This window comes from Phacochoerus africanus, chromosome 1, assembly GCF_016906955.1.
Source record: "Phacochoerus africanus isolate WHEZ1 chromosome 1, ROS_Pafr_v1, whole genome shotgun sequence".
NCBI classification, from domain to species: domain Eukaryota; kingdom Metazoa; phylum Chordata; class Mammalia; order Artiodactyla; family Suidae; genus Phacochoerus; species Phacochoerus africanus.
The window spans coordinates 151,556,597-151,584,326 of record NC_062544.1 but is presented as its reverse complement, the minus strand read 5'-3'; the positions used below and the strand labels follow the sequence as shown (position 1 = coordinate 151,584,326).

The 27,730-nt window shown below is 53.8% G+C and overlaps 1 protein-coding gene across 6 annotated transcripts in view; it reads right to left on the bottom strand.

The window, feature by feature from the left end:
• IQSEC1 (IQ motif and Sec7 domain ArfGEF 1) overlaps positions 1-27,730 on the bottom strand; it is a 111,990-nt gene that overhangs the window by 83,093 nt on the left and 1,167 nt on the right. Inside the window, exon 1 of one of the 6 annotated variants that reach the window (XM_047782008.1) lies at positions 26,104-27,488. The exons of 1 other annotated variant lie outside the window; for it this stretch is intronic. In XM_047782008.1, the coding sequence (XP_047637964.1) occupies positions 26,104-26,153 (50 nt within the window). In that variant the 5' untranslated portion in view covers positions 26,154-27,488. Of the gene's footprint in view, positions 1-5,456; positions 5,584-22,841; positions 23,403-26,103; positions 27,489-27,730 lie in introns of those variants that run through there. 4 more of the 6 variants (XM_047781982.1, XM_047782028.1, XM_047782038.1 and 1 more) reach the window with 4 other exon arrangements.

The window sequence follows — 27,730 nt, the reverse complement described above, 5'->3', positions numbered from 1 at the left end:
GGAGACGCTTATCTGCTGTCTCATTCACAAATGAGAACTGAGGATCAGAGGCAGGAAGGAACTTGCCCAAGTCTACACAGCAAGTAGGAAGCCATGACCTGAACTGAGGTCTCCCAGAGCCCAAACGAGGGCTCCTTCAGTCTCTCTCGTGGGAGAAGTGTTCCATTTCAGACCACCTGTAACACCAACCACAGTCTTCTTTTTGGCCCTTAGCACTCTCTGAAGTTGTTTGTTTATTTGTTGCCTGGAGGGCAGGGTGTTTTGTCTGTGTGGCTCATGGGCCATCAGAGTAGGCATTCTGTAAATATTTGGTGAATGAGAAAATCAACGGAGCTGGCATTTTCTATTTGGACATTGAGCCCTTAGAAATATTAGTAGCTTCTCAAGAGCCCCAGAGGAGAAAATGGAAACTAGCTGTAAGACACTGACAGACTTTCCAGAACTACTTCACAACCACCTTAGGAGGTTGGCCCTATCATCTCTCCCATTTTAAAGAGCAGGAGACTGGAGGGTCAAGGAGGTCCTCAGCTGGTCCACACACTGAAAACTATCCGGATGTGTTGCTTCAGCCCCTCTGGTCCCCTCCGCCCTGCCCCCAACCCTTACACCTTCCAAAGTGTTCTCCAGACACTTCCAAACTCCTTCTGCTCGGGGAGAGGAATGGACTTGGCTCTGGGAAGAAAAAAGCAATGAGTTCAGCTCTCTGGCCTCGGTGTGGCCGACAGTGACCCCAGTGCTCAGGGATTTACTGTAAGACTCTCAATTTCCTTCCTGCTTCAGCCAAATCCTCAGCCCCTTGGCTAAGTCCAAAACCTGGTCCGAGTTCTGAATCTGGAAGAGCCAAATAATGACAGGTTCCCATATTACCCCTGAGCTATTGTCTTTATTACAACACCTTGGCACTTAGCATTTTTCCTGAACCTATATTACCATCCTGATAGCTTTCACCAAGTCCTCAGATAACAATTTTTTAAAGAAGAGGTCATTGGTTCTGGGAGTCCTGGGGCTACGATGGCGCTTCAGGGCATCAAACTAAGCGAGACATAGGACTCTCCTCAGTGTGCACACCTCCAGTGACGGGAACTCACTACCTTCTTTCTTGTTTGGATCCACCTCAGTTGAGCACAACAAAGACTCACATTAGCTCCTGGTGCTGGGACCAACAGGTGCCTCAACCACTGTTCTGCCCTCAGGGAATGCACATTCTGGTGAAGGAAGAGACAGCATCACTCCTACAAGACTGCCTTTTAAGGCAGCGGCATGCAATTATTATTAGAGAAATGAAAGTCAAAGCTACAATGAGGTACCACCTTATAACATCCTCAAGAAGTCTACAAACAATAAATGTCAGAGAGGGAGTGGAGAGAAGGGAACCCTCCTACATAGTTGGTTCAAATTGGTGCAGATACTATGGAGGTTTCTTCAAAAATTAAAGAGAGAACTACATCTGATCCAGCAAGCCCATTCCTGGGTATATATCCAGAGAAAACTGTAATTCAAAAAGATATATGCACCCCAATTTTCATAAGTCGCACTATTCACAATAGCTGAGACATGGAAGCAACCTAAATGTCCATCAACAAAGGAATGGATAAAGAGGATGGGGTACATACACACAATGGAATATTAGTCAGCCATAAAAAGAATGAAATAATATCATTCGCAGCAACATGGATGGACCTAGAGCTTATTGTACTAGCCAAGTAAGTCAGAAAAGGAAAAGACAAATACCGTACAATATCCTTCATATGTGGGATCTAAAACACTGCACAAATAAACCTATTTATGAAACAAAAACAGACTCAAAAGATATAGAGAACAGACTTGAGGTTGAGCGGTGGGGGAGGGAAAGACTGGCAGTTTGGGATTAGCAGATGCCAACTAGCATATATAGGATGGATAAACAACAAAGTCCTACTGACAGTTTCTGACATGGCTCAGCGGTAATAAACTCGACTAGAATTCATAAGGACACAGGTTCAATCCCTGTCCTTGCTCCGTGGGTTAAGGATCTGGCGTTGCCGTGAGCTGTGGTATAAGCTGCAGACTTGGTCCGGACTCTGAGATGTTGTGGCTGTGGCATAGGCCAGCAGCTACACCTCTGATTAGACCCTATCCTGGGAACTTCCATATGCCATGGGTGTAACCCTAAAAAGACACAGACACACACACACATCAAAGTCCTACTGTATAGCACAGGAAACTATACCCAATATCATGTGATAAACCATAACAGAAAATAATATGAAAAAAACATGTATATATAATTGAATCATTAATTAACATAGAAATTAACACAACATTGTAAATCAACTATACTTGAATTAAAAAAAAAAAGAGGCAGCATGCAAGCCTCAACTTCATGTATGGAGTTACAGGTTCCCACCATGAGCCCTTCTATCTTGGTCCACAAGGGCCATGTGGATTCACAAGCTCAGCCTGACTCTGGGCACCTGGTCTGAGTACCTGTCTGGAGAAGTGCTTCCCCAGGCTGTCTGGACCCACCAACTGCCCAGCGGTTGAGGACCTGGGCCCAAATCTCAGAAAGGACTCGGGGAAAGTGGAGGGTGGGAGGGTGTGGCATTCTCATTGGCTTCTGCTGGCCCATGGGGCTGACGTCATTGTTTTGATGTTATTCTTCTAGAGTTGAGCAGATGGGTGTGTGGTTTTGCAGATGAAATGGGATAATACAAGTGAGACCCCATGGCACTGTTCACTGGGTTTGAACATGCTGCCTCAATAGGCCACATACACTCAGTTCTTCCAAGACCCACTGAGAACTGGGCTGCCCGTGTGTTGCCCTTCCGAGCCAGCATGTGCTGTTCTGGCCCAGGGAAGAGCCCGGGCATCGAGGGGGGCGTGTCATGAAGTCAGGCCTACTACCTGTCTGCACACTGCCACCCTCCCCTGTTCAGTGATCATGGGATCCTCCAGGGGAAGACAGAGAGATTGGGGCAGGCTTTGGTGAAGAGATGATGTAGATGAGTATAGGCTGAACAACGGTTTCTGGGGTGCATGGGTAGGGGAGCATGCCTGCAGGAGCCAGGTCAGGCAGGGCTGAAGGCTGGGTCCAATGGGAAGGCACTTCGCAACACTTCACGGTGGCAATGAACACAAGTCTGAGCAATGGCAGCATGTGGGACCCCAGGCCTCATGCAGGGACCTTCTCCAGAGCCTTTATACAGCCTCTTTCATATGAGAAACATCTCCCAATAGGAGCAAGCAACCCCGTTCCCTACCCCCTGATTATGAAGGATGGGGTGGGGAGGGGGGTGATGAATATCTGGTCAACCTTCTCACCTGAGACCAAAGTCATAGCCTCCCTGACCAGTTAGTACTTAGCTCCATTCTGCACAGCCCAATGACAGGGTGCTTACTACAGAGCAAGGGATGGCTGTGTTCTTCCAGGGACACTTAAGTGCTTAGCACCCCAACAGAACACTGGTTGGAGGAACACTGAGGACATGGAGGGCCCCAGTTCTAGCTTGGCCTTGGCAACCACTTTTCACAGTGGGGCAGGGGTGTGACTGAAACCCTGGGTGGTGTTGTGGGGACAGCAGCACAGGGTGAGCAGAGAAGTGGCTGGCAAGGCAAGCAGCCATGGGAAAGGGTGGCAACTCTGGTCATAGGACTCATTTACTTAATGTTTGCATACTTACTGCACAGGAGCCAGATTCCCTTTCCTTGTCCCTCCACTGCAGGGACCTGTCCAGGGGAACCCCGAGTCTTCTGAGCATTCCCCAGGTAGTAGCTCCCCACAGACGGCTACACCAATGCAGAGATTGGGACACTGGAGTGCTGTGTGACCTCAGCATGTTCCTGCCTCTCTCTGGCCTCTGTTTCTCCATCTCTAACAGCAGACTGGCCGCCAGACGTGCCCTCCAAGGCTGAGACTCCATGGCTGGGCCATGGGCACTGTGTCACGCTGAACAGTGCTTAGCTTGTACTTTCTGGCCTCTGGTGGGATCTGGGGCTGCTTCTCTTCCTCCCTTTCAAACTCAACTGCTGCACTTGGGCTCCCTGTGAGGAGCCAGACATAAAGCTGGGGGCAGGGGAGGGTGGCCAGAGGCCACTCCAGCGTCACCTTCATTCGGAGGTGTTCCCAGGGGCTGCACAGGTCAGCATGCATGCTGTCTGGTGGGGGCTAACCACAGAGCAGAGCGGTGGTTCCTCAAAGTGAAGGCCACGTGCCTCACTCCCTCATCGCCCCAACCAATTACAGAGCATGCCCAGAGCAAAATGCACAAAGCTGACCAGGCAGAGCCGACTGCTGTTCCCGGAGTCTCCTCTCCTGGACAGGCCCGGGGGAGGGGACACCCACTCTAGTCTTTCTGCTCCGTTTGTTCCAGGAACAGATCAGCTGTGACAGTGTAGAGCTTGGCGCTTTAAAGCAGCCACTGCCTAGCAGAAACTTGGGAGGGGGTATATCCCCATGACTGTGGGAGCAGGGGGATAGCTTGGCCACTCCTCTGTCAACTCTCCCTGCCTCAGCACAGCCCAGAGGCAGCTGGTTTGGACAGGGCAGGGGTTTCCTGCACTCAGAGCCCCCTGGTCCATGAGGGTTCCGCCTGAGGCTGGCAGGTGGAACAGAGTCCTAACAGCCGAAACAGCCCTATGGTCACTTCTCAGATCCCTGCTGCCTTTGGCCCCAAGTGGGCCCCAGTACGAAGATTGCTGTGGCTGCTCCAAGCCCCAAGCACAGTCCCTAAACGGACTCCCTCCACAGCTGGGTATCTGACCCAGAGGCCCCCCAAGACTAGGAGCTAGCTCCTGCCCACGTGGTAGTGGGAGGAGGGGCTGCCCAAGGTCACGCAGGGGGTCAGGGGCAGGGCTGAATTGGGGGCCAGTCCCTGCAGCCCAGCCCAAGACCATCTATCTGGCTCCCAGCGAATTCCTGAGATGCCTCGACCTCCCGCCCGCAGGCTCCGGACCCTGGACCCGTGGCAGGATTTCTCCACGGAGAGCTTGGAGCAGGGGGGGAGGGAGAGAAAAGAGAGGGAGCTGGAGGGAAGACAGCTTTGTCCTGCGACCCCCGGGTCCTGGGTTCACGTTTCCCAGCTCCGACGAGGCAGCGAGTGTATAGACGCGGAAACGAACACTCCCCTCCCCCAAGATCCCGCCTTCCGCGTCCGCAGGATTCCGGAGGAGCGATCCGCAGAGCCGCGGAGACTCCATCTCCTGCGTCCCAGGGAGCGACACCGCAGAGCCCCGGTTCCGAAAGCCGGGAGCCGGCGCCCCCGCCCCATCCCTGCCGGTGTCCGACCCTGCAACCCCGCGGCTCGCCGCGTTGCTGACACTGCGGCCTCGGCCTCCTCCCGGGCTCGGCTCCGCCAAGCCGCCCACGACCCCCGCCGGCTTCCCGAGAGCCGCTCGCGCGTCGGTGCAGCCACGGACCCCGCCGACCCCCGGGCGCACTGCCCGCCGCCGCGCGCCCCCCTCGCCGGCCCGCCTCCTACCTCTCGGGGCGGCCAGCAGCCTCCGAACGCTCTCCGTCCCCGTCGCCCTGCCGTCCTCGCGGCCGGCAGCAGCGCGGCGCAGGAGGGGGGGGCCGGGCGCGCGAGAGCCGGAGCCCCAGCCGGAGCCCGAGCGCCGCCGCCAGCTGGCCTCAGAGCGCCGTGACCTTGGCGTGCGCGGCCTCACCGCGCCGGGCCTCAGTTTCCCCGCACCGGTGTGTGGGGGCGGGGGGACGGCGAGTACGGTGCCGCCCCGGCCGCCGACGTCACCTGAGCCCGGGCCAGTCGAGGGCGCCCGGGTCGGTGGGGCCGCAGAGGGGACGGGCGGGGAGCGGGTTCGCACAGCCCGGGCTCGGCGGAGGGGCGGGCGCCGTGGCCCTGGCCTTTCGCTCAGACTCCCCAAGAGCCTCTATAAACATCCAGCAGCCGCAGGCCAGTCCCCGGCGGCCCTCCCACCCCAAGAGCTGCAGTCCCCGCCGGCCATGCCCTGCCCCCTTCCCAAAGCCTCCCCAGTTCTCAGATGAGAAGACCGAGGCCCAGAGAGGGGTAGCCACTAGCCCAGAGTTGCACAGCGTGGTGGGGAAGGCTCTGGGTCCCTTCCAGGACGCCCGCTCCTCGCAGTTCGTGGAGGAGGGTCCGGGCCTGCCGGCGGCGCCCCTTACCCCACAGCAAGCATTGACTCAGCACCAACTGAATGCTGGGCACCGGCCTCAGTGGGCTGGCATTGGTAGAGCGTCGGGTGGCGCGGCTTTGGAGAGGGACCCAGCCCATGGGGAAGAAGTGGCGCAGGCTGGAGAGAGGCTGGGCCTGGGAGGTGGGGGGGGGGGTTCCACGGGGACAGTACCCAAGGAACAAGCACAGGAAGGCGCGCTTCCGGGTGTGGAGGGGAGGTTCTGACAGCCCTCGACACCAGATTAAGGAAGGCTTCCTTGCGTGGGAAACGGGGAGCCCCAGACCAGGTTGGCGCAAGGGCGTCAGCAGTCCCGGCCAGGTTTAGGACGCGCCCCCTAGCGGTCAGAAGTGGAGAGACAGGAGGCCGGAGGGCCAGGCTGCAGTGGTCCAGCGGAGAAGCCGGGCGAATGATGTAATGATTAGTCAGGAGACTGGAGTATCTGCCGGCCCTGCCACTGTGGGCTGTGTGACCTTGGGCAAGGCACTTCCCCTCTCTGGGCTTCTTCGGTGGGCGGGGGGGGGGGGAGCCTGATTTTCAGCTCTGTTATCTCATGACACTGGATACTGGAGCTAGGTGGGGAATAGGCAATGGACCCTGGGAAGAACAGGCAGATCAGGAGTGAGAGATGGACATTTCACTCAGCACTTTATGAGGCTTATTTCATTTACTTGGGGGGGGAAACTCTTATCCCAATTTCCCAGGCAAGGACACCACAACACACAGAAGGTAAGTCAACTGTCCACACTCACTCAGCTGGCTAAGTGGCAGGGTTGGGGTCTGAACTCAGGCCTGGGAACCTGCAGAGTCGAAGTGGACTGCCTGACCACCTCAGTCACCAGTCTTGCAGCAGTTACAAGGGGAGTTCTTGTAATATGCAAGGTGCTGGTGACAGGCAGAGACGGAGAAGGAAGGGTCCCTCTCCTGGGGGGCCTTCCCCACCATGGTGGTGCCTAATTGGTGCTCACAGCAAACAGGACAGTGGTCCCCTGGGGGGAATGGGCTTTCAAGGCCAGGCATGAGCCCCCACCCCACACTCCGAGTTAATTTTATAATTTCAAAGAACTTTTTAAAAGGAGTTCTCATTGTGGCTCAGCTGGTTACAAACCTGACCAGTATCCATGAGGATGTGGGTTCAATCCCTGGCCTTGCTCAGTGGGTTAAGGATCCAGCATTGCTGCGAGCTGCAGCACAGGCTGAAGACCTGGCTCAGATCCCTTGTTGCTGTGGCTTGGCATAGGCTGGCAGCTGCAGCTCTGATTCGACCCCTAGCCTGGTTACCTCCACATGCCACAGATGAAGCCCTAAAAAGCAAAATAAATAAATAAATAAATAAATAATAAGCAAATAAAATTGCTCTGCTAGAGAAGCCGATCCCTTTTGTTGTGAGCCCCAGGAGTGAGATACTTGGCTGGCAGGATGGCAGGTAAGGGACATGGGAGAGGAAGGGTTTTAGAATATGTTCAGCCTGCCCTGAACCACCATCTTTCTGAGCCACATTTGAATTCCTCTGTAAAACAGGACTGCTGATTAAAACAAACAAACAAACAAGCAAAAACCCCACCTTGCCTCCCCTCAAAGGCTGCTGTGAGGATCAACTGTGATAATATGTGAAAAGGTTGTATAACATGCACTGTATAAATATTTATGCTCCCAGAAGTCATGAAGGAAAATACTGATAAATTTAACTATATATAAACGACAGCTTCTAAATGGAATAAAACATACCACAAAGTAAAAGAAGACAAATTAAAAAGAATGTCTGCAGCACATATGAGAGAAGTTAATTGAGGAAAATGAGAGGAAAGTTAATTTCCCTGATGCATAAAGAGCTCTTGCCATCACCCGGAGAGACAGGACTAACCAATGAGAAGAAAGAGCAAAGGATATGAACAAGCAGTTCATGGAGAGACACTCAATCTCACTTGTAGTTAAATGCGTATTAAAGGAATACAAACCGAAGCACAACACTCTGGCCGTTTTTGGTGTCTGCCAAGTTGGCAAAAATGGATCAATTCAATGATACTTTTGATGTTGAAGGTGGGAGGAAAGGAGGACCCCCCAGGCATGGCCAGGTGAGGTGCAAGGTGGTGTGGCCTTTTCTGGATGATCTGGCAAAGCCAGGCAGCATGCTAGCATAAAAACATAAGGACAGTGCACACAGCCCGGTGTGTCAGAGTAAGCGAACAGAGAAGGGAAACACCTTTGCTGTCCAAAGGGGGCGGGGGTGGGGGTGGGGGAGAGCTGGCAGGAAGACCCCCTGAGGCTGTGACTTCAGGGTAAGATCTCCAGGATGCATTTCTGCTCAAAGATGCAGGGGACAGAAGACTGTGGATGCTTCAACCCCTTCTGTGTAACTGTAAAAGGTTATACATATGTGTGTACTGGGGTCTCCTAATTCTCCCCAAAAGGATACCCACACACCCAAACAAGCTGTTATTGACGGCTGCCTTTGGGGAGATGGTGGGGGTGTGTGAAATGGGTGTGGGAGAAGCTTTTCCTTTTCCTTTTATACTTTTCTTTGGGCCACGCCTATAGCATGCAGAAGTTCCTGGGCCCGGATTGAATCCGTGCCATAGCTGTAATCAGAGCCACAGTAGTGACAGTGCAGATCCCTGACCCCTGAGCCACCAGGGAACTCCTTGTTTTACACTTTTTTGAGGATTAGGTGGCTGTTTAAAAGGTCACCAGGGGTCATCTGGACATAGGCACAGGCTCATGGGCCAATTACATCTTTTTCTTTATATGCCTTAAAAAAAAACCTAAGTAACTGTCTTTAAAGTGAGTAAAAATGACTGGATTCTCATCCACTATGTATAACCTTTTACAGTTACACAGAAGGGGTTGAAGCATCCACAGTCTTCTGTCCCCTGCATCTTTGAGCAGAAATGCATCCTGGAGATCCTAAAGTGCACCAGTGTGAGAATGCTGAACAGATGACCATGACCATACATCTGTATGGTGGAAACCCATGCAGCAGTCAAAAAGGATGCAATGTCTGGACATGACTGATAAGGAACAATCTCCAAGGTATTTTGGTCAGTGGAAAAAGCAAGTTCTGTGCTGGGTATGGTGCATTGCTTTTATGTAAAAAAGAGGGGAATACAGAGCACATGCTGGCTCTTGCATGTGTTGTCTCTGACAAAGACGCTCAAGAACTGGCACAGCGGTGCCCTGGGAAGGGTGTGGAGAACTGGGGGCTGGGTGGGTAGGAGACACTTTTCACTGAAATGTTCCATTTAAATATTTTTTTCTGCTTTATGCATGCACTACCAATTTTGAGAAATTGTGGGGGCTTTTTTCATGTTTGGTTTTTTTTTTCCTTTTTTTCTTTTTAAGGCCACATCTGTGGCATATGAAAGTTTCCATATGGTTGAATCAGAGCTACAGCTGCTGGCCTATACCAAAGACACAGCAACGCAGGATCCGAGCTGTGTCTGTGACCCACACTGGATCCTTAACCCACTGAGCAAGGCCAGGGATCGAACCTGCATCCTCATGGATACTAGTCTGGTTTGTTTTCCCTGAGCCACTATGGAAACTCCAAGAAATTATATTTTAAAAAGAATCATTTCTGAGACTGGATGAGGAGCTGGGGGGCTTGCTCTGACGTGGGCTGGGGCTCACTCCCTGTGTGACCTTGGGGTGGGTGGTCTTCCTCTGAGCCTCAAGGTCCCCTCCATCTAGCGGACAGGAAGCCCGAGATAAGGCATAGGCCGAGGCTCCTTGCAGCTCTGACGCCATACCAGCCCTGTACCGTTCCTGCTGGGAGAGTCAGCCTGCCATGGAGTGCTGCCAGGGGGTGGGGCTATCCGGCCTTGGACTGTGGTGGTGGAGGCCGAGGGTCAGCTGCCTTGGGCTCATAGCTTTCGTGGCTTCTGAGCCCCCACCAGGCTGGCCGCCACGCTCTTCGCTTTTCCTTCTCCCGCCCACAGGGTCCTGCCCAGAAACTCCTGGTTCAAATTTCCTCTCTAGATCACCCCTGGCAACTGTCCTGTCTGTCTGGGTTGGAGGTCAGACCCATGGAGCAGGGAAAGACACAGCATTGGGTACCCACGTGGGATGGAGATGCCAGTGAGAGAAAACCTCCTGCAGGGGGACCAAACCATTCACCCCACCCAGGTATCAGCCTTGACCTCAATCCTGCTCCCTCCCTCCTTCCCACCCCTAGTCATTCCCCAGAACATTCTATGGATCCCCACTGCCCATCAAACCAAGTAGACTCTCTTCAGTTGGACATTCAAGGCTTTGTGCTTTCTGGCCTCAATTTATCCTTTTAGCCCTTCCCTCTATCCATTATTGACCCTTATTTATAGCAACTTTCAAAAATACAGGTTCAGTCATTCCTCCCCCACCCCCCCGTTCAAAACGCTTCTATGGTTCCTGGTTTCTACCTCCCTGCTTCGCTCCATCTTCAACTGCTTCTCCCAAAGTCCAGCTATACTTAAGTTCTTCTGAATACACCCGAGTGCTGTTTCACAACACAGAGTATTTGCAGGTACTGTTGCCTTGGCTCCTCAAATGTATAAAGGATTTTAACAAATCAGTAAGAAAAAACCATGAACAACTCAAACGTATCTTTAAGGGGGTAGTTCAGAGAAAAAGAGATACAAATGACCTATAAATGTACAAAAAGACATACACTCTTACCTATAAAGGATCACATGTAATATGATGAGATACCACTTTCCACCAACGGGGCAAACATTCCTAATGCATGCTTTTTGCCAAACCTGCCCTTTACATCCAGTTGCAAAAATGTCATCTCCTCCAGATGGCTTGGTTCCCACAGTGCCCTGGGTGTGCATCCTGAGACAGTGCCTAGCAAAGGACCAGGCACATAGTAGACATTCAATAAATGTTAGCTATTAATAACAAAAAGAAGCACTGCCATGCTGTTCTGTAACCAGCAGCTAACGAGTTTATTCACCGTCCAGTGTTCCCAAGGGCAAGGATGGAATTGGAGTCATCTCTGACTTGCCAGCATCAGCACAGTGCCCACGACAGAGCTGTGGTCAGTGGATGCCCAAGCAATGGGGACAGGTGAGGCAGAGGGAAGGCGGGAGCTGGGAGCTGGCCCTGGGGGAGGTCTCCGCTGGGAGAGGAGGCGCTGCAGAGGATGAGGAGCTGGGATGCAGGGCACAGCCCCAGGCTTGCAACGAGCACATCCTATGCAGGCGGTGCCCCCCTGTGTCAGGCAGGTGCAGTGCTGGGCTCTCTGCCTACACTGTCTCTGTCACTTGCTCTCCTTTAAGATGGCGATGTCCCCTCCATTTCACAGGTGGGAAAACTGAGGCTTGGGGGGGGGTGCCAGATGACTTCCTATGTTGCTCTTGTTTACTTCACATAGCCTCTCTGCCAGCTTGTGGGCACTCACAGGTGCATGGCTTTCCCTCCACGGGCCTCTACTTTCCCATCTAAGAAATAGCTCTGTAGTAAGAGTTTCTCAAACTTAAGGACTGGTAGATCTCTGAGAATACAGTTTGCGACATTCATCAGTCCCACTTTAAGGAACACTGCATCCAAAGTTAAATGCTACAGGGGAGGGCTCCTTGATGTCTCCGTGTTCACAAACACAACAGAAAAGGGTGCCGCAGAGACCAGGCAGCAGACTTCAGTTTTTAGAGTCATCCAGGTGATCTGGTATGTACTTCTGGTAAAATGGGGGAGGGTATTCATCATAAAAATTTTTTTAAAAATTATTGTCTCATGATCTGAAAGAGAATGGATGTTTGTACATGTATAACTGAATCACTTTATTGTACAGCAGAAATGATCACAACCTTATAAATCAACTGCACTTCAATAAAACTTTAAAAACGGAAATAATTATTGTATCATGGGCAAATGATTTTTGGCAAGACAATTCACTGAAAAGAAGAATTTCTTCAATAAACGACACTGGGACAACTGGTTATCCACCCAGAAAAGGCTGTATTTGGATCTTTACTTCCTATTAGACACAAAAATTAACTCAAAATAATCAAAGAACTGAATGTGAGAGTTAAAACTCTATATAACTCTTAGAAGAAGAAATAGCAGTAAAACTTTGTGACCTTGGATCAGGCAGTGGTTCTTAGCTATGACGCCAGAGATGCAAGAAATAAAAGAAAAAAAATGAAAAGTTGAACTTCAGCAAAATTCAAAACTTTTACACTCTGCTTCAAAAGACATGAAAAGAAAGTAAAAAGATAAGCCAGAAGAAAATATTTGCAAATCATAAAACCAAAAAGAGGATTGTATTTAGAATAGAAGAAGAACTCTTGTGATTCAATAAGAAAACAATGCAATTTTAAAAGGGGGAAAATGTTTGAACAGACATTTCACCAAAGGAGATCTGCAAATGGCCAATAAGCATGCAGGAAAGATGCTCAACATCATTAATCATCGGGGAAATGCAAATCAGAACCACAGAAGGTACCACGTCACAGCCACTGGGACTGGACCACTAGAATTAACAAGACAGTCAATGACAAGTGTTTGAGAGGCTGTGGAGCAACTGGAACCCAGGGGGAATGGAAAGCAGTACAGCCACTTTAGAAAACAGATGGATATTTCCTGAAAAGTTAAACGTAGAGTTACTATCTGACCTGGCATTTCCACTCCTAGGTATCTACTCAAGAGAAACGAAAATATATGTTCAACATAAAAGCTTGAATGTGGGAGTTCCCTCCCTAGCTCAGCAGTTCACGAACCCGACTAGTATATGAGGATTTGGGTTCAATCCCTGGCCTTGCTCAGTGGGTTAAGGATCCGGCATTGCCATGAGCTGTGGTGCAGGTCACAGATGTGGCTCAGATCCTGCATTGCTGTGGCTGTGGTGTAGGCCACCAGCTATAGCTCTGATTCGACCCCTAGGCTGGGAACTTCCATATGCCATGGGTGTGGCCCTGAAAAGAAAAGAAAAAAAAAAGACCGCTAGAAGAAAAACTTGAATGTGAATATCCCTAGCAGTTTTATTCATAATAGGCAAAAGGAGGAAACAACCCAAATATCCATCAACTGGGGAAATGACACAAATATCCACCAACTAGGGAAACAACCCAAATACCAAATATCCATCAATTGGAGAAACAACCCAAATATCCATCAACTGGGGAAACATCACAAATATCCATCAACTGGGGAAACAACCCAAATGTCCATCAACTGGGGACAATAGATAAACTGGATATGGTCTATCTGTACAAGAGAATCTTGTTCGGCAATAAAAAGGAAGGAAATTCTGACACTCACCACAGCATGGCTGAACCTGGAAACATTAGGCTGAGTGAGAGAAGCCAGTCACAAAAGATCATTTACTGCATGATTCCATTTATATGAAATGCTCGGAAAGGCAAATTTATAGACAGAAAGTAGATGTGTCAGGGGCTAGGGGTGGGACAAGATAGTGTAGCAAAATAGACACAAGGTTTCTTTTCAAGGTGATTTAAAACGTTTAAAATAGAATCGTGTGGAGTTCAGTTGTGGCTCAGCAGTAACAAATCCAACTAGTATCCATGAGGGTATGGGCCATGGTTATGTAAGAGAATGTCCTTGCTCTGAGGAAATGTATGCTGAAGTATTACTTGGGAGTAAAGGTCACCAGTTTGCATGTTTGCGATGACCTCTTAAATAGTTCTGGGAGAAAAAAAAATGTTCTGGTGAGAGTGAAATTTGGTGAAATGTTACTTATGATGAATTTGGGTGAAGGGGACATGGGAGAATTGTCTTTTTAATTCTTGTACTTCTTCAAGATTGCAATGATTACAAAATAACTCTTACTACTCTTAAAGAATCCACATGCAAACATATAATTGGATGGAATCCAATGCATAAATCCCCTGAGAATAATTCTCCCCCAAAGAGAAAAGGCACTGATCTAGTAGCAAACGCATCTGCCGGAGGGTGTGTCCTTGCTCAGGCATGTCTGGAGGACCCGCCCAAAAGGAGACATAGCCCAAGCCTGTGTGCGCCAGAGCCTGCATCCACCTACCCAATGATATTTACTGAGCACCTACTATGTTCCTGAAATCAGCCCTGAGCCGGACGCACACAGATCCCTGCCCTGATATGCAGGTGCTGGGGGGAGTCAGGTGGGGGGTCCTGCAAGAGGCAGGGATGGAGGATGGGATGTTAGGGGGCACTTTGCTCCCCTCCCACCACAATACCCCAAAACGCTACCATGTGGAGACCCCACGACCCAGGAGCTGCCCAGAGCCTCCATCATTTCCTAAGCTGGGAGCCCCTGAATCTCGCATCCTGCATGCACCCAATACCACTGCTGGGAGACCAAACAAATGCTGTTTCACACATTAGCATCTTTCAAACCAAAATAAACAGTGTGAGGTGAATAAAATTCATAGACTTCGGATTCGTCTAAAATGGGTTCTCAGTGGCTCATTGTAATTTTTCAGTCATGGATACTAACCCTGGTGTGTGGAGGTGGGGACATGTGTGTGGGATTTAGGGTGATGAAGAGGCACCCTCCCTTTATTGGATAAGCCTGGTATGCACACATGGAGACTGCCCCCTTCATGGATGGGGACAGGGTACAAGGGGTGAGTGGCAGGTCCTGGGCTCCCACCTTAGCAGTCTCCGGGGCCTCTCTGGCAGCCCTGCCCCCACTCCAGCACCCAGTGTTTCCAGCCCGCCTGCCCCCACTGGATCAGGAGCCTCTCAAGGGCAACAACTATGAAGGGGCTGAGTCACTTCTGAGTCCCCAGAGGCCAATCCTGGGCCTGGGTGGCCATGAAGGTGGGGGTGGGGAGAAGGGGGCTGGGCTGGGGCCAGCTGACTCCTGAGCAATTGCAGTGGGGCTTGGCGATCAGTTTTTTAAAAATTTTTCATTAGTTGAAACCCAATAGCCACCTATGGCAGCAGCCTCTGTCCTGGACAGTGCTGCTTCTGGAGGCTTAAGGGAAACAGAGCAGAGGCGACACAGAAGGCAAGCGTCCACATTAGACCCCCTCCATACCCGGCTGGAACTAGGGTCCCCTCCCCACCACAAAGGCTGGAGTGCCTGGGCAAGCCTGGCCCCATCTGGTCCGGCTTAGGGACACCAGCTCAGTGGGCACAGAGCTCCCTGCAGGGCGGGTGCAACGACCAGGGACTCCACGCATCACGGGCAACAGAAGCATACTTTTCGAGGGTAATTTTTAGCTCTGCATACAATGACTTTAGAACTAGCTCTCCTGTCCCCAACCTTATAAGATAGAAACCCAGCAAATTCTTTTTTTTTTTTTGCTTTTTAGGGCTGCACCCACGGCATAGGGAAATTCCCAGGCTAGGGGTTGAATCAGAGCTACAGCTGCCGGCCTACATCACAGCCACAGCAACGTGTGACCTGAGCCATATCTATGACCTATACCACAGCTCACGGCAATGCCGGATCCTTAACCCACTGAATGAGGCCAGGGATCGAACCCACAGGCTCACGGATACTAGTCGGGTTCTCAACCCGCTGAGCCAGAACAGGAACTCCTGGAACTCAGCAACTTCTAATGATACATGTGCTGTGACTGCACAATATGGCCCCCAATTCCCAGCATCCTGGAATCCAGGCCCCTTCACATCCTCCCACAGATGGGGTCTGTCTCCCCTCTCCTTGGCCATGTGACTTTCTTTGCAGAAGAGAATAAGACAGGAGTGAAGGTTGTGCTAATTCTGAGGCTGGACCTCAAGAGCCTTGAGGCTCCCCCTTTACCCTGGAAAGAGGCTTTCAGACACCGTGGAGGCTGGCTGCCCACTGGGGCCATGTGCAGGGTAAGCAAGGTGTCCCGTCCAGCTACATGAGCCAGCTGACCCACCAGCTGAGTGCAGAAAGAGGTCATCCCTGGGGACCAGCGGGATAGCACAGTCACGCACGGCAGGAGCTCACTGCTGTTGTGCCACTATGTTTGGGGGGTGTTATTACACCGAACACTAAACGAAACACGAAACAATACACTTATCACGAATGAGGCTGCCTGGGGGCTGGCACAGCCCACACCCAGCCCATGGTCCCTGGAGGCAGAACGAGGGCCTTAAAGTGTTCCCTGGAGGGTAGCCCCCCACCCCCCCAAGCCATGTCCACGGCCCCCGGGGGAACATATCTGCCCTTTAAACAGAACAGGGACATAAATGGGTCTAAGCCTTTGGGAGATGGAGGAGAGTCTGATGGGGCTGGACCAGTTAGGCACAGACGGCTTTTGGGGTGGCAGCACCCGGGACACTGCAGGTGCTCAGCAGACATTAGCTGCACTATTTCTAATAGAGTAACTTGCTGGATCCCCTCCTAGGGCGGGAAAGGAAGCCGTGGGGAGGGGGCACCCAAGCGTCCCTGGGTTGGGCATTCCATTAGTCCCACCACTGACCCCTGGGGTCATGATGTGAAGGCCATTTCCCAGGTAAGACAACTGAAACCCAGAGAAAGGAGGTGACTTGCCCAAAGCCACACAGCTCGTAGGACAGAGAGCTGGATCTTGGGCCCAGGGTCCTTGGGATCCACAGCTGTCCGCTCATTCTGAGTTTACTGTGCAAAGAAGGACCCATCACAGTTGACATTCATGCACACCTGTGAGGTGCCAGGCACTGGAACTTGCAAGGTTTTTTCACTTGCCCCCTCAGCAAGGTCATTAGAGGTCCATGGGGCAGATGTGAAACCAAGGCCCAGAGTAGCCCTGCAGATCGCCCTAGGTCACACACTGAGGCAGCAAGCCATCAAGGACTCAGGCCTCCAGACTCCCCCATGCGGTGACAGAGAGGTTAGAGTGGGCTGTACCCCACTGCCTCAGTTTCCCCTTTGTGCAAGGAGGCTGTGGGGAGAATGACCTCTAACACAGGGCGATGTCACTGGGGAGGCGGGGCTCTGCCTTGGAGATCTCAGGGCTGAAAGGGGAAGTGAGGAGAGGCTGTTTCCCCATACCACCCACTCCCCACCCTGGCCATGTGCCAGGGGGTGGTCACCTCCCTTTGACCACTTCCTCCGGAAATTCCCCCGGAAGTGCCCTGTGCCCACGGCCGGAGCATAAACCCAGCCTAGAGGCCCAGGAGACTCATACCTCACATCCTCCTGCTCAGATGGCCCTAAGCAGACATCAGGAGGCACAATAATGTGTGTGTGTGTGTGTGTGTGTGTGTGTGTGTTTGTATATACATCATTCCTGTACATTTTCTCTGCTTAAGGAAATGTCACAGAAAGGCTAGGCTGGCAGGATGTCGGAACAGGGTCTTCAGACACCCCATAGCCACATCTCTAAGGGCTTCCTCCCCCCTGCCTGCATGGACTGGCCTCCTGCCCACCCTCTGCCTCCAGTCCACAGTCCACTCTGGGTCCTGAGGCGCCCTCTTCAAACCCAGATCCGACTACTGTGAGGCAGTGGGGCAGATGGCTAAGAGAGTAGGCGTCAGGTTTGAGCCATTAGCTAATGGCATGACCTTGGTTGGGCAAGTGACTGTATCTCCCTGAGCCTCGGTTTTCTCATCTTCAAAATAGGGATCCCGAGAACCCTACCTCATGGGGCTGAGAGGAAGGGAAGACACACATCATCAGTCTGGTGGCGATGCTGGATGTCTGTGCCTGTCCAGCCTTCATTCTTACTTCCGTGAAGCCACCCCCATTCTTTGGAGGACCACCCTCCTCCACTCTTCAACTATCTAATTTGTGTCCACTGACTCCATTCCTAACTTGAGAGTATCCCGTCCCCTCACCAAAGGGATGGGTCCAGCGATGGGCATGTGACCCAAGCCTGTTCTGGGAGTTCTGCTGGAACCCACTTCTGGTGGGATCATGAGCTATCAGACCATTGTAAACCTGGACCACTGGGGCCATCAGGAGCAGAGACTGCCTGCAAACAAAGTTGTATAAGAAGATGGAGACACTAGTGTCTCTGACATACAGTTTGAGCCCCTGAATCAACTTGTACCTGAAGCTCCGTCTGTTTCAGAAATAGAAGGCTTAAGCCAGTCTGGCTTTTCTTCTTACTTGCTTTTATTACTTACACCCCTAGGAGTACTGGTTAACCTAACCTCACTGATGGCTCCTCTGTGCACTTGGGCTTCAGACCACTGCCTTCCTTTTTGGCTTCAGACTGCTGCCTTCCTTTTTGGCTTCAATCTGGCCCTCATCCCTTCTGACCCCATGTCTCCCACCACTGACCGCTACTCCCCAAACAGCGTGGGGACACAACCTACAGAGTCTACCTGCCCACCTGCCTAGGTCTACTCACTGCAGACCACACTCCAACGTTGCCTCTCTGGACATCCCTCCTCAACACCCACTGCTCTTGACCACATCCCTAGGGTGCAGTGCACCAGCGTTTCCTTTTATCTGGCTGGCTGGTTTAGGAAAAGGACACTGTGGCAGGACTTAGGATTTGACAAATTCAAACTGTGGTTTTAACCCACCAAGCGCATTTCTGGAACCTCAGGTCTGACCAGCCTACTGTCTGCCCTCAGAGGGCTTATACCCTGAACCAGACATTTTCCCATGTGGTTCAAACCCATGGTTTGCAAAAACGATAATTTGAAAAATGTTACAGTCAAACCAAGAACGGTAGCTTTACTCAGGGACAGTAATCACTGACATTTACAGAGACACTGCTGTGTCATTACACATGACACACTGTAAGTAATGTCCTTTAATTCTCACCTTCCTCAGAGGAGGAAAGGTAAAGGGAGCTGCCCAAGAGGTCACAGCCACCAAAGGGAGAGCTGGGATCTGACCCTCCACCTTCCTGCTCCCACCCAGGCTCTTCCTCCGACGTTTCTCTGCCTCATGTGAGTGAGTACACGTCAGGGGCAACTTGGAAGTAGTTTAAAAATTCACACCTTAGTAGTTCCCACTGAGGTGCAATGGGATTGGTGGTGCCTTGGGAGCATTGGGATGCAGGTTCGATCCCTGGCCTGGCACATTTGGTTAAAGATCTGGCATTGCCACAGCTCTGGCTTAGGTGACAGCTGGGGCTTGGATCTGATCCCTGGCCCAGGAACTCCATATGCTGCAGGGAGGCCAGAAAAGGAAAAAACAAAAAACAAAAAAACTCACTGCTTAAAGGTCAGAACCAAGCTGATTTCTAGGCTGCTCAGGAGTGGGTGGCCGTCCACACCCTTGTCCACACTCCCTAGGGCGTGGGGGTCTCTAGCTTCACAATTCTCGCCCCGCCTCTGGCTCTGACACTCCCCTGTTTTGTAGACACCAGGTTTCAGATTTACTGTTTCCTGCTGGTGTGATCGCAGACCTGATGCTTAGTCTGCTGGGAAGGTGTTTCAACACACAACTGTTTTGAACATGGCGACTTCCCCATATGACCCCGCCACGGGGCAGCCCAGGAGCCTCTAGATAGCTGAACAGAGGCCACCGAGCTCAGCCAGGGGGTGAGTCACACAGTCTAAGTTTGTGGGGAAATACGCCTGACTGACTGAGGCTTGTTCTGATGGAGCACCTGGTTCATTGTCTCACAGCCTTGAAGCAGGGCCATCTCTCAACCACATGCAGACCCTGTCACCCCCTCACCCGACCCAAGCACCTATCCTGACCTCCGAGCCTGGGCCGGAACCCCAAGAACCCAGCACGGCCAAGTCAGCCCCACGCTGTGCGGGTCTTGAGCCAACCCGAGCCCCAGATTGGACTCCGGCATTCCTGCTCCCTCACTTCTTACTCCTCAGGCCAACTCCTATGCTTTCAAAGACCAGCTCAGCTGCCACCTCTTCCAGGAAGCCTTTGGGGAACCTGTCTGCCTGTAAACTCTGACGTTCCTCCTTGGGGCTCCCACAGAGCTTAGAGCTCATCCTCGCTCAGCTCTGACTGCCTGTGTGGTAACTTCCTCTTTTCCTGTCCCATCTCCCTCAGGGCACTGCTAACCTTCCAAGACAGAAACAGTGTGTGGCTCACCATAGCCCGGCCCCTGTAGCTGGCCTGTGGCAGGGGTGGGGAGCACTTCCCACAAACCAGGCACAGAGCCAGAGACCCACGTGGAAAGGCTCAATAGAGAGGAAAGCAGGGTGAGAGCTGAAAAGTCCAAACCCATTACATAACTTTAACTCCTGGATCCAGCCATTCCTGAAGCTAGTCAGCCTTAGGGTTTTCAGTTTCATGAGCCAGTGAAACCCCATTTACGTGTAAGCCTGTTTGATTTGTATTTATCTGTCACTTGCAGGTAGAAGATCCTCTATTGTGAGGCTCAGCGATGTGACCTGACAGACAAGGTCACACGTCCAAGAAAGGAGCAGGGTGAGACTGACACTAAAGTCTGGGCTCTCGGCCTGCTTCAGTAGCCTGACCACAGCCCAGCGTCCAGGCCCAGCAATCTGGGTATAGCCTGGACACCCTGCTCTGTATGGCCACAGCCTTCTTGTCTCTCCTAGAAGCAGGTGATGTCACACTGAGAGGGATTTCTGGGCACTGGTTTGGTCATCTATCAAATGGGGCTGACCTCCTTCACAGACTCTTGGTGAAGGTCAGAGGGTGCCTCACCTGGCCTGCCACATGGGCAGGCCTCAGGGAGTGGAGGCTGCAGTGTGGACCCGCCTTCCTGCCTTCACCTGGCTGACAGCCTGGAGATGCTGTGCTCAGTAGACAGCTGCCCCTGCCCAGGGGCCACATGGAGCTCCACACACACCCTGTCCGTGCAAGGCCAGTTTTCTACCTTGGCAATGACCCCACTTCTGGGCAGGGGTCTTGAAGGCCGAGCTGCTCCAGCTTTCTGATGGTGGGAGCGGGGGTCCTGCACAGCCCTTGCTAACTCCAGGCTCAGGGGATTGGCTCCGAGGAGGATGAGGCTGGCAGGCCTCCAGGAGATGGGCAGGCTGAAGGCCTCCGTGTCCCAACCCAGGCTATGCCACAGGGGAAAGGCTCATCTGGAAAGTATCTAGGGCCCCAGAAAACTCTCGCTCTCCGAGGACTGGGTCGGGCTCTTCAAGGTGAAGCAGGGATGGGCCACAAGCCTGAATTTATCTGGCGACCATGAAGCAGTCTCCTTTTGTGTTCAAGCAAGTGGAGGCTGACCAGGCTCACACAGGCAGGGTTGCAGTGCCAGGACCCCAGAGAATGTTGTGGACCCTAACATCTACACAGCTGTGACAGATCACTCGGCTTGTTTGTCCCTTTTGCATGCCTGGAGACAACACAGTGTTAGACACACAGTAGTTGTTCAACAAATGTTTGTTGAATGCTTGAATTGATGAATGAGCGAGGTACTGAGACTGCCTGGGGTCCTGGAGTGCTCGGGCCCCTAACCCCATTGGCCAGTGCACAGGTAAAGGACACGAGGGCTTGGAAGGGACAGCAGAGGCGCTGCCCCAGAGTCCCGCTGGCCTGGTTCCTGATCACACTCCCTGTCCCTGCCTGACTGGACTGAACAGCCTTCACTCAGAAAGGCTGGCATCCGCCTGGCCAGGATCCCCAGCTATGTCCTAGAGCCCAACAAAAACAGGTCACTGATGGAGATGCCATGCTGGGGGCTGGTGCCCTGGGCTCAAAGCAGCCTGGCCACGGGTCCTGCCCTGGCCTGGGCTCACTGGGGCCATCAGAGGGCTCTATGGGTGGGTCTGAGGAAGCTTTGCTGACCTAAGCTTAGTGAGCAGCCCTGAAGCACTCACTCCTGTGGCCAAGCTTCCCACCCCAGTCCTGGCTGCTGGGGACCCAAGGGGCAGATGGCACCCCCAAACTTAGGACTGGAGTCTGACTCAGTGATGGGGTCGTCATGGGATCATTCAAAGCCCTCTCCCCAGCACCCTGGGCAGAGGCTGCAGGATGCACTGGGGGCTAGACGTTGCTTTGGGTTCAAGCCCCAGCTCCCCAACATACTCCAGCTGGGGGACACTGAGCAGACACCCTAGTACCTCTGGGTCTGGGTTTGCACAGGGCCAGTGGTGATAGCCATTCACCTTCCCAGGTGGCTCTGAGGGTTGCGGGGGCGAGTGAGAGGATGCGGTGGGGAATCTCCCTGAGGGGCAGGTGGCTCAGGTCCTCCTCAGCAAAGGGGGTTTCCCAGGAGAGCCTCACCAAATCCCTCATTCAGCATGTCCAGAGCTGCCCGCTCACCTGGGACTGTCCCCAGGGTGCTTCCCACCCAAGGGACCTTCAGAACCTCAAGGTTCCATTCCAGGCCACTTCAGAAAAAGCTGACATTGTTGGCAGGTCTGGGAGCTCCCGAGGGGACAGGCGCTGGGCCACTACTAAGCTGTTGGGGAGACCTCTCTGCACAAAAGCTGACCCTGATGGAATGACAGGCGAACAGGAGCCTCACCTCCTGGGGCCCGGGAGAGCCTCCCGCCCCCTCGCCCTAAACCTCCAAGCACCCAGTGTGTGCAACTGTGGCTGAGGGGCAGCCTTGGGAGAGGAACCTGTGCTGACCACGCTTCAGGGGCCAATGGGGCCTCTGTTCACTGGCTGTGCAGTGGGCATGGGCCAGCCTCTCTTTCTCAGGGGGTTGCGGGGGCCCCCAGCAGAGAAGCAACCAGATGGGGTGGGCGGAGGGGCCCCGAGTCCTCCACCAGGGTGTGGGGCTGGTCTAAGGCCCAGGGGAGCTGCGGCTGCCCTTCCAGGCAGCTGGGCAGCAGTACCTAGGGCTCCCGGGCCAGGCAGGCCACGCCCTCTGGCAGAGAGGAGGGCCCAGAAAACAGTCCCGGGAAGCAGCCAACCCCGACAAGACCCCAGAGCCCCCACCACAGCCGCTGCCCCCACGATCTATTGGCAGCCCCCACAGGTCGCTCAGGTGGCCATGACCCCCCAGCCCCTGGCGGCGGTCCATACTCACAGTGTCTCCGCTGAGAGGGTGGAGGTCCTCCTGGAGCCCCTGTACCCGGCCTCCTCTGTGGCCCCTGGGGACCAGCCTCCGGCCCTCCCCACCACAGGGCCTGACGTCTGACTTCCTCCCTGCTCCTGGCCGGCATCCAGGAAACCACGCCCCATGCACCCTGGGGCCCTGCCCACCCTCCGGCTGGGCCTGGACACTGCCCAGGGGGCTCCTTCAAGGACCGGCCAGGCCAAGTGGTCCCAGACCAGGCAGGACCCGGAGGCTCTGCTCTATAAATAATACAGCTCCCTCCCTGGCAGGTCTCTCGCGGCCGATCACGTTTCGGGGCCACTCGAGTTTCGTGGAGGCTGCTTTGTTCAGAGCTGGCCACCGGGCACTAACACTGAGGGCCAGCCTGAGCAGGCAGGACAAAGGCCTGTGATGGGTGGCCCTGGAGAGAGGCTGCCCTACTTACTCTGGAAGCAGCTCTGGCTCACAGAGGACTGGGGACTGAGGGGGTGGGGCAGTCAGCCTGGTCTCCTCATGGCCCCAGGCTGAGCTGGGGTGGGTGGTGGTCTCTGAGGCTTCACTGCACTCAGCTCCCCATCCCCCACCCCATACACCAGTCATGCCACCTGGAGAGCCCTCTGGCCACGCCCCCACTGCCTGGCCCATCCCCCATTCGTAGAGGCCCTGCCCAGGCCCCCCTCCAGGAAGCCTCCCCAAAGGGGAGTGTTGCTCCCCAGCTGAATTCCCACTGCCACCGTCTGCCAGTCTGTCTCCCTGGGTATCAATCACAGTCTCTCTCCTAGACGGTGGCCATCACGTCCTGGCTGGTCTCTGGCCCCCAGCCCACACCCTGCCCTCCACTGTCTCATTTCCTCACACAGCCTGAGTGATTGTTTTGAAACAGAAAGCACATCGTGTCATTATCCTGTTCCAAAACCTATCCTGTCTCTTGCTCAATGTCACTAAAATCTCGAGTCTTCAAAAAAAAAAAAAAACTGGTCTTGGACCCTGGGGACGGCACATTCCTCCCCTCCTTGACGCCTGTCCCAAACACTCTGCCTCAGGGCCTTTGCACCTGCTGTCCCCTCTGCCTGAAACATTCCCCCTCAGGTCTCCCCAAGCTCACTCCCTCCTGCCACCCTCAACTCAAGGCCACTCCTCACGCAGGTCTTTCTTCTCTTTGTCTTGTGTTGTTTTTAAACAGTTTTATTGAAATATGGTTTGCATTCCGTAAAAGTCACCCATTTAAAGCAGGCAATTCAATGATTTCAGTATACTTAGAGTTAGGCAAACACCACCGCCATCTAAGTTTGGAACATTTTCATCATCCCAGCAAGAAACCCTGTACACATTAAGCAGTCCCTCTTGGCCTCCGCCCCAGCCGGGAGCCACTAGTTTACTTCCTGTGTCTCCTGGACGCACCTCTCGTGGAACTTCGTGTAAGTGGAACCATACGCTCTATGGCCTTTCATGGTGGGCTCATGTCACTGTGTCTGAGTTTTCAAGGTTCATCCGTGTCAATGGTGTGCACAAGCCCGTCACTCCTTTTTACAGCTGCATAACATGCCATTGTCATGCGGCCCCTTTCGCCTGCTCATGCCATCACTCTTCCTAGTTTCACCCTCTTCCTCGAACCCCAGTCTGCAGGCATCTTCGTCCAATTTTGTGTACAGTTCCTCTCCCACCTAAACGTCAGCCCCGGAAAGCCAGGCCGTCCACCTACTTATACTGGGGTCCCCAGGGCCTGGCGCACATTAGGGACAGCCTATCCCATGTCCGCTTGGCTGCCTGTGTCCACCTGGTTCTCCAAGGGCAAGCGCTGCCCCCACCAAGGAGGGCCTTCCCAGTGACCTCAATGGGAAACTAATAACACCAGGGCCTCTGCTCCTCCTCTTCCCTGGATGCGCACCCCTCCTAGGACAGATGTGAGAAGGTACCATGCCGGCCACAGAGAAAAGTCTTCATCTCTGCACAAAGGCTCCATGGAGGGGGGGTCAGTGGGGTAGCTTGTGGAGGGGTGGGGGGCCCACAGGGCTGAGGCACGATGAGTCCCATCTGTGAACGGGAAAGCAGCTGCTGGAAGAATCCATGTGCACTTTGGGCAGTGCCCAGGGCATGGTGGCCAGCTCTGCCCACCTAGGGTCTCCCAATTTGGGCTATTCTTGGTGCTTGTGCCTAGAGGGGGCCGGGGTAGCCTGGTGTGTGTCGGGGGAGAAAGAGGTGAGGAGGGGATTGGACAGGCTGTGCCAGGACAGGGGAGCAGATGGGATGCGGCTCTGTAGCACAGGGCTAGCACCCCCACAGTGTGGTGGGGGGGGTGTTGGGGGAGCATCACAGGAAGGAGGTGCCAGCTCCAAGTGGGAAAAACCTTGGTGCTGCCTGGGCACGCCCCCTGCCCTGGGAGGTGTGGACACAGGCCCCCCACTGAGGGGCATCAGATGGCTAATTGTCCGGGAAGCTCCCTTGAAGCTCCCAGAGTCTGGCTGCCAGCTGCTCCCCAGCCCCGCTCCCTAGATGCAGCACAGCGGGGAAGGGGCTGGGGGCAGGGGTTGCTCAGCTGAGCATCCCCCCACACCTCCCACATCTCAGGTGGGCCACCCCGGCCACCTGGCAGCTCAAGGGCCCTGGTGGCCCCCAAGGCACTAAACAATCCTTGATCCTTCCTTCCCCAAATAACACCAGATGCACAAGGGATTTTCCTGCCTGACTCCGGGGGTTACCAGTGCCACAGAGGAAGGCCTGTGACAGACAGGCCTGGAGATGTGGGCTCAGACTGGGCCACACACAGACCCACCCACCCACAGGCCTGGACCACCGCATCAACTCTTTTAATCTCGGCACAACCGTAAGAGTCACTAATGCATTCGAAAGGGCCAATGGTTCCAAACTCAGGTCACCCTGACTGCCAAGCTTCATCATCCGCCTCTGGACACTGACATGAGGAAGGAGGGAAGGCAGGGGATGGGGACCACAGAACCCATGTAGTGTCCCCCTAAAGAGGCCCACACAGCTGGTACTCCTCCCTCCCTTTACTGGCCAGGAAACAGGCGGAGAGGCTTAGCAACTGCACTTGACAACCTACTGTTGCTGGCTGGGATACTGGTGTGCCCAGCTCCTTGGAGGTCTGTCCAGGAGACGCCCCGAGCCCATGGGCCCCTCTCAGGCCCAAGTCCCAGATACCCTGCCCCTGGCCTCTCGGCCGCAGCCACCAGAGCCCTGGGCAGAGGGCCAGGCCCAGCCAGCCAGCAGCCCACTCCCCCCCCCACACACACACCTCACGCTTTTCCAGATGTGAGCAGCCGGGCCAGGGCGACAGGCGCACATGGAAGGGAATCTGAAGACGCAAGTGGAAAACTATGCGCTGTCCAGTCGCAACTCTCCAATTTGTCCCTGTGGCCGCCGCCAGCCCCTCCTCGGGCTGCAGACCTGCTGACTCAGGCCTCCCCTGGCAGCTGAGAGGCTGGGATCCCACTGAGGGCTGGGTCAGCGCTGGCTGGCTGAGGGAGTGGCCTTCACTCTCTGGGGGGGTGGGGGTCCAGAGAGCAGAGTACTCTCCTGAGTCTGGAGTGCTCCAGGGCTGCCCCTGCCCCCCACCCTCTGCCCAAGCACACAGCACCCTCTACTTATAGGTGCTAAGTGAGGGTTTGGGGCAAACCTAGTGCCAATTATGGTGCCTACACCCACCCCGAGCTGGTCCTCTGTCACCGACAGCCAGGTGGCCACCCTGCCAGTGTGCACACCAGCCCCGCACTGCAGGCCTGTCCGTGGCCACTGTACAATGCCCACAAACACTCAGTGGCGCTGACCATGAGGCTCTCAAGCCCTGTGGGGTGGCTATGCAATTGTTCCCACCCTGTAGATGAAAAAACTGAGGCCCGGAGAGGACAGGCTGCTGGGCTCTGTGAGGCGGGACTACTCCTCCCCAGAGGGTGACCCCTGGCAGAGACGGCGGGGCCTCCCAGTCCCAGGCCCGCTGCATCCTGTAAACAACCCCTGAGGTTTCCAGGGCGCCAATCCCCGGAAACCACAGAGAGAACACGACGCAGGAAAGCCCTGCTGTGGTTACAGAGAAAGGCACCCAGGGACACCCCCACCGCCTGGCCTGGCCCCCGAGGTCCCTGCCCATAGAGGCCTATCCCAGGGTCCAAGGAGGGACAGGCGGTGGCTGACTCACTCCAGGGGTGAGCTTTCCTCTCTGTTCCCACAGCCAGTCTGTATCCCCAGCCAGAGAAACCCTCGGACCTCACTGTCTGCCCTGTTTCCCTAAAGCCAGGCCCAAGCCTGTCCCCACAGTGCCTTTCACTACCACCCACTCATCCATCCAGGATGAGGCCCAGGGTCCCAGACACTCTCATCCAGCAGCAGAGACAAGCCCCATAATGCTGGCTTATCACAAGAGCAACCTGGGTGGCCAGGTTTTCCCTTTTCCCTTTGGCGGCCAGGAAGCTCAGCAATTTTCATCTCAACAGGACCCCAGGACCCTGACTATCTCTATTCTGTTCAATTTTTTCACCCCGCTAGGTCATGGACATCCTATTCTAAGTTGTGCTTTTCCTGAACCTGACATTTTATTATTTATTTTTATTGTTGGTATTTCACATAAGTGGTCACAAATACTTTGGGAAGGAAGGAAGGCAGCAAGGGAAGTTTACATCATTTACACACCAAGTAATGAGGGTGGGGAATCTTCCAACCCCTTACCCTTCCTGTTACCTCTCCTTGAAGTAAAAAATGTGCCCTAAGGTTTTATCCATCAGGCGGGGCCTCTAAGCCCTTCCCAATCCGTTTACAGATGGGGAAACTGAGCCCTAACCTTGCCTGAGATCACACAGAACCCAAGGGCCTGAACCCTTTCAAGAGCTGCAGAGGCCAGAGCCAACCTGGAGGTAGGGGTGGGGGTG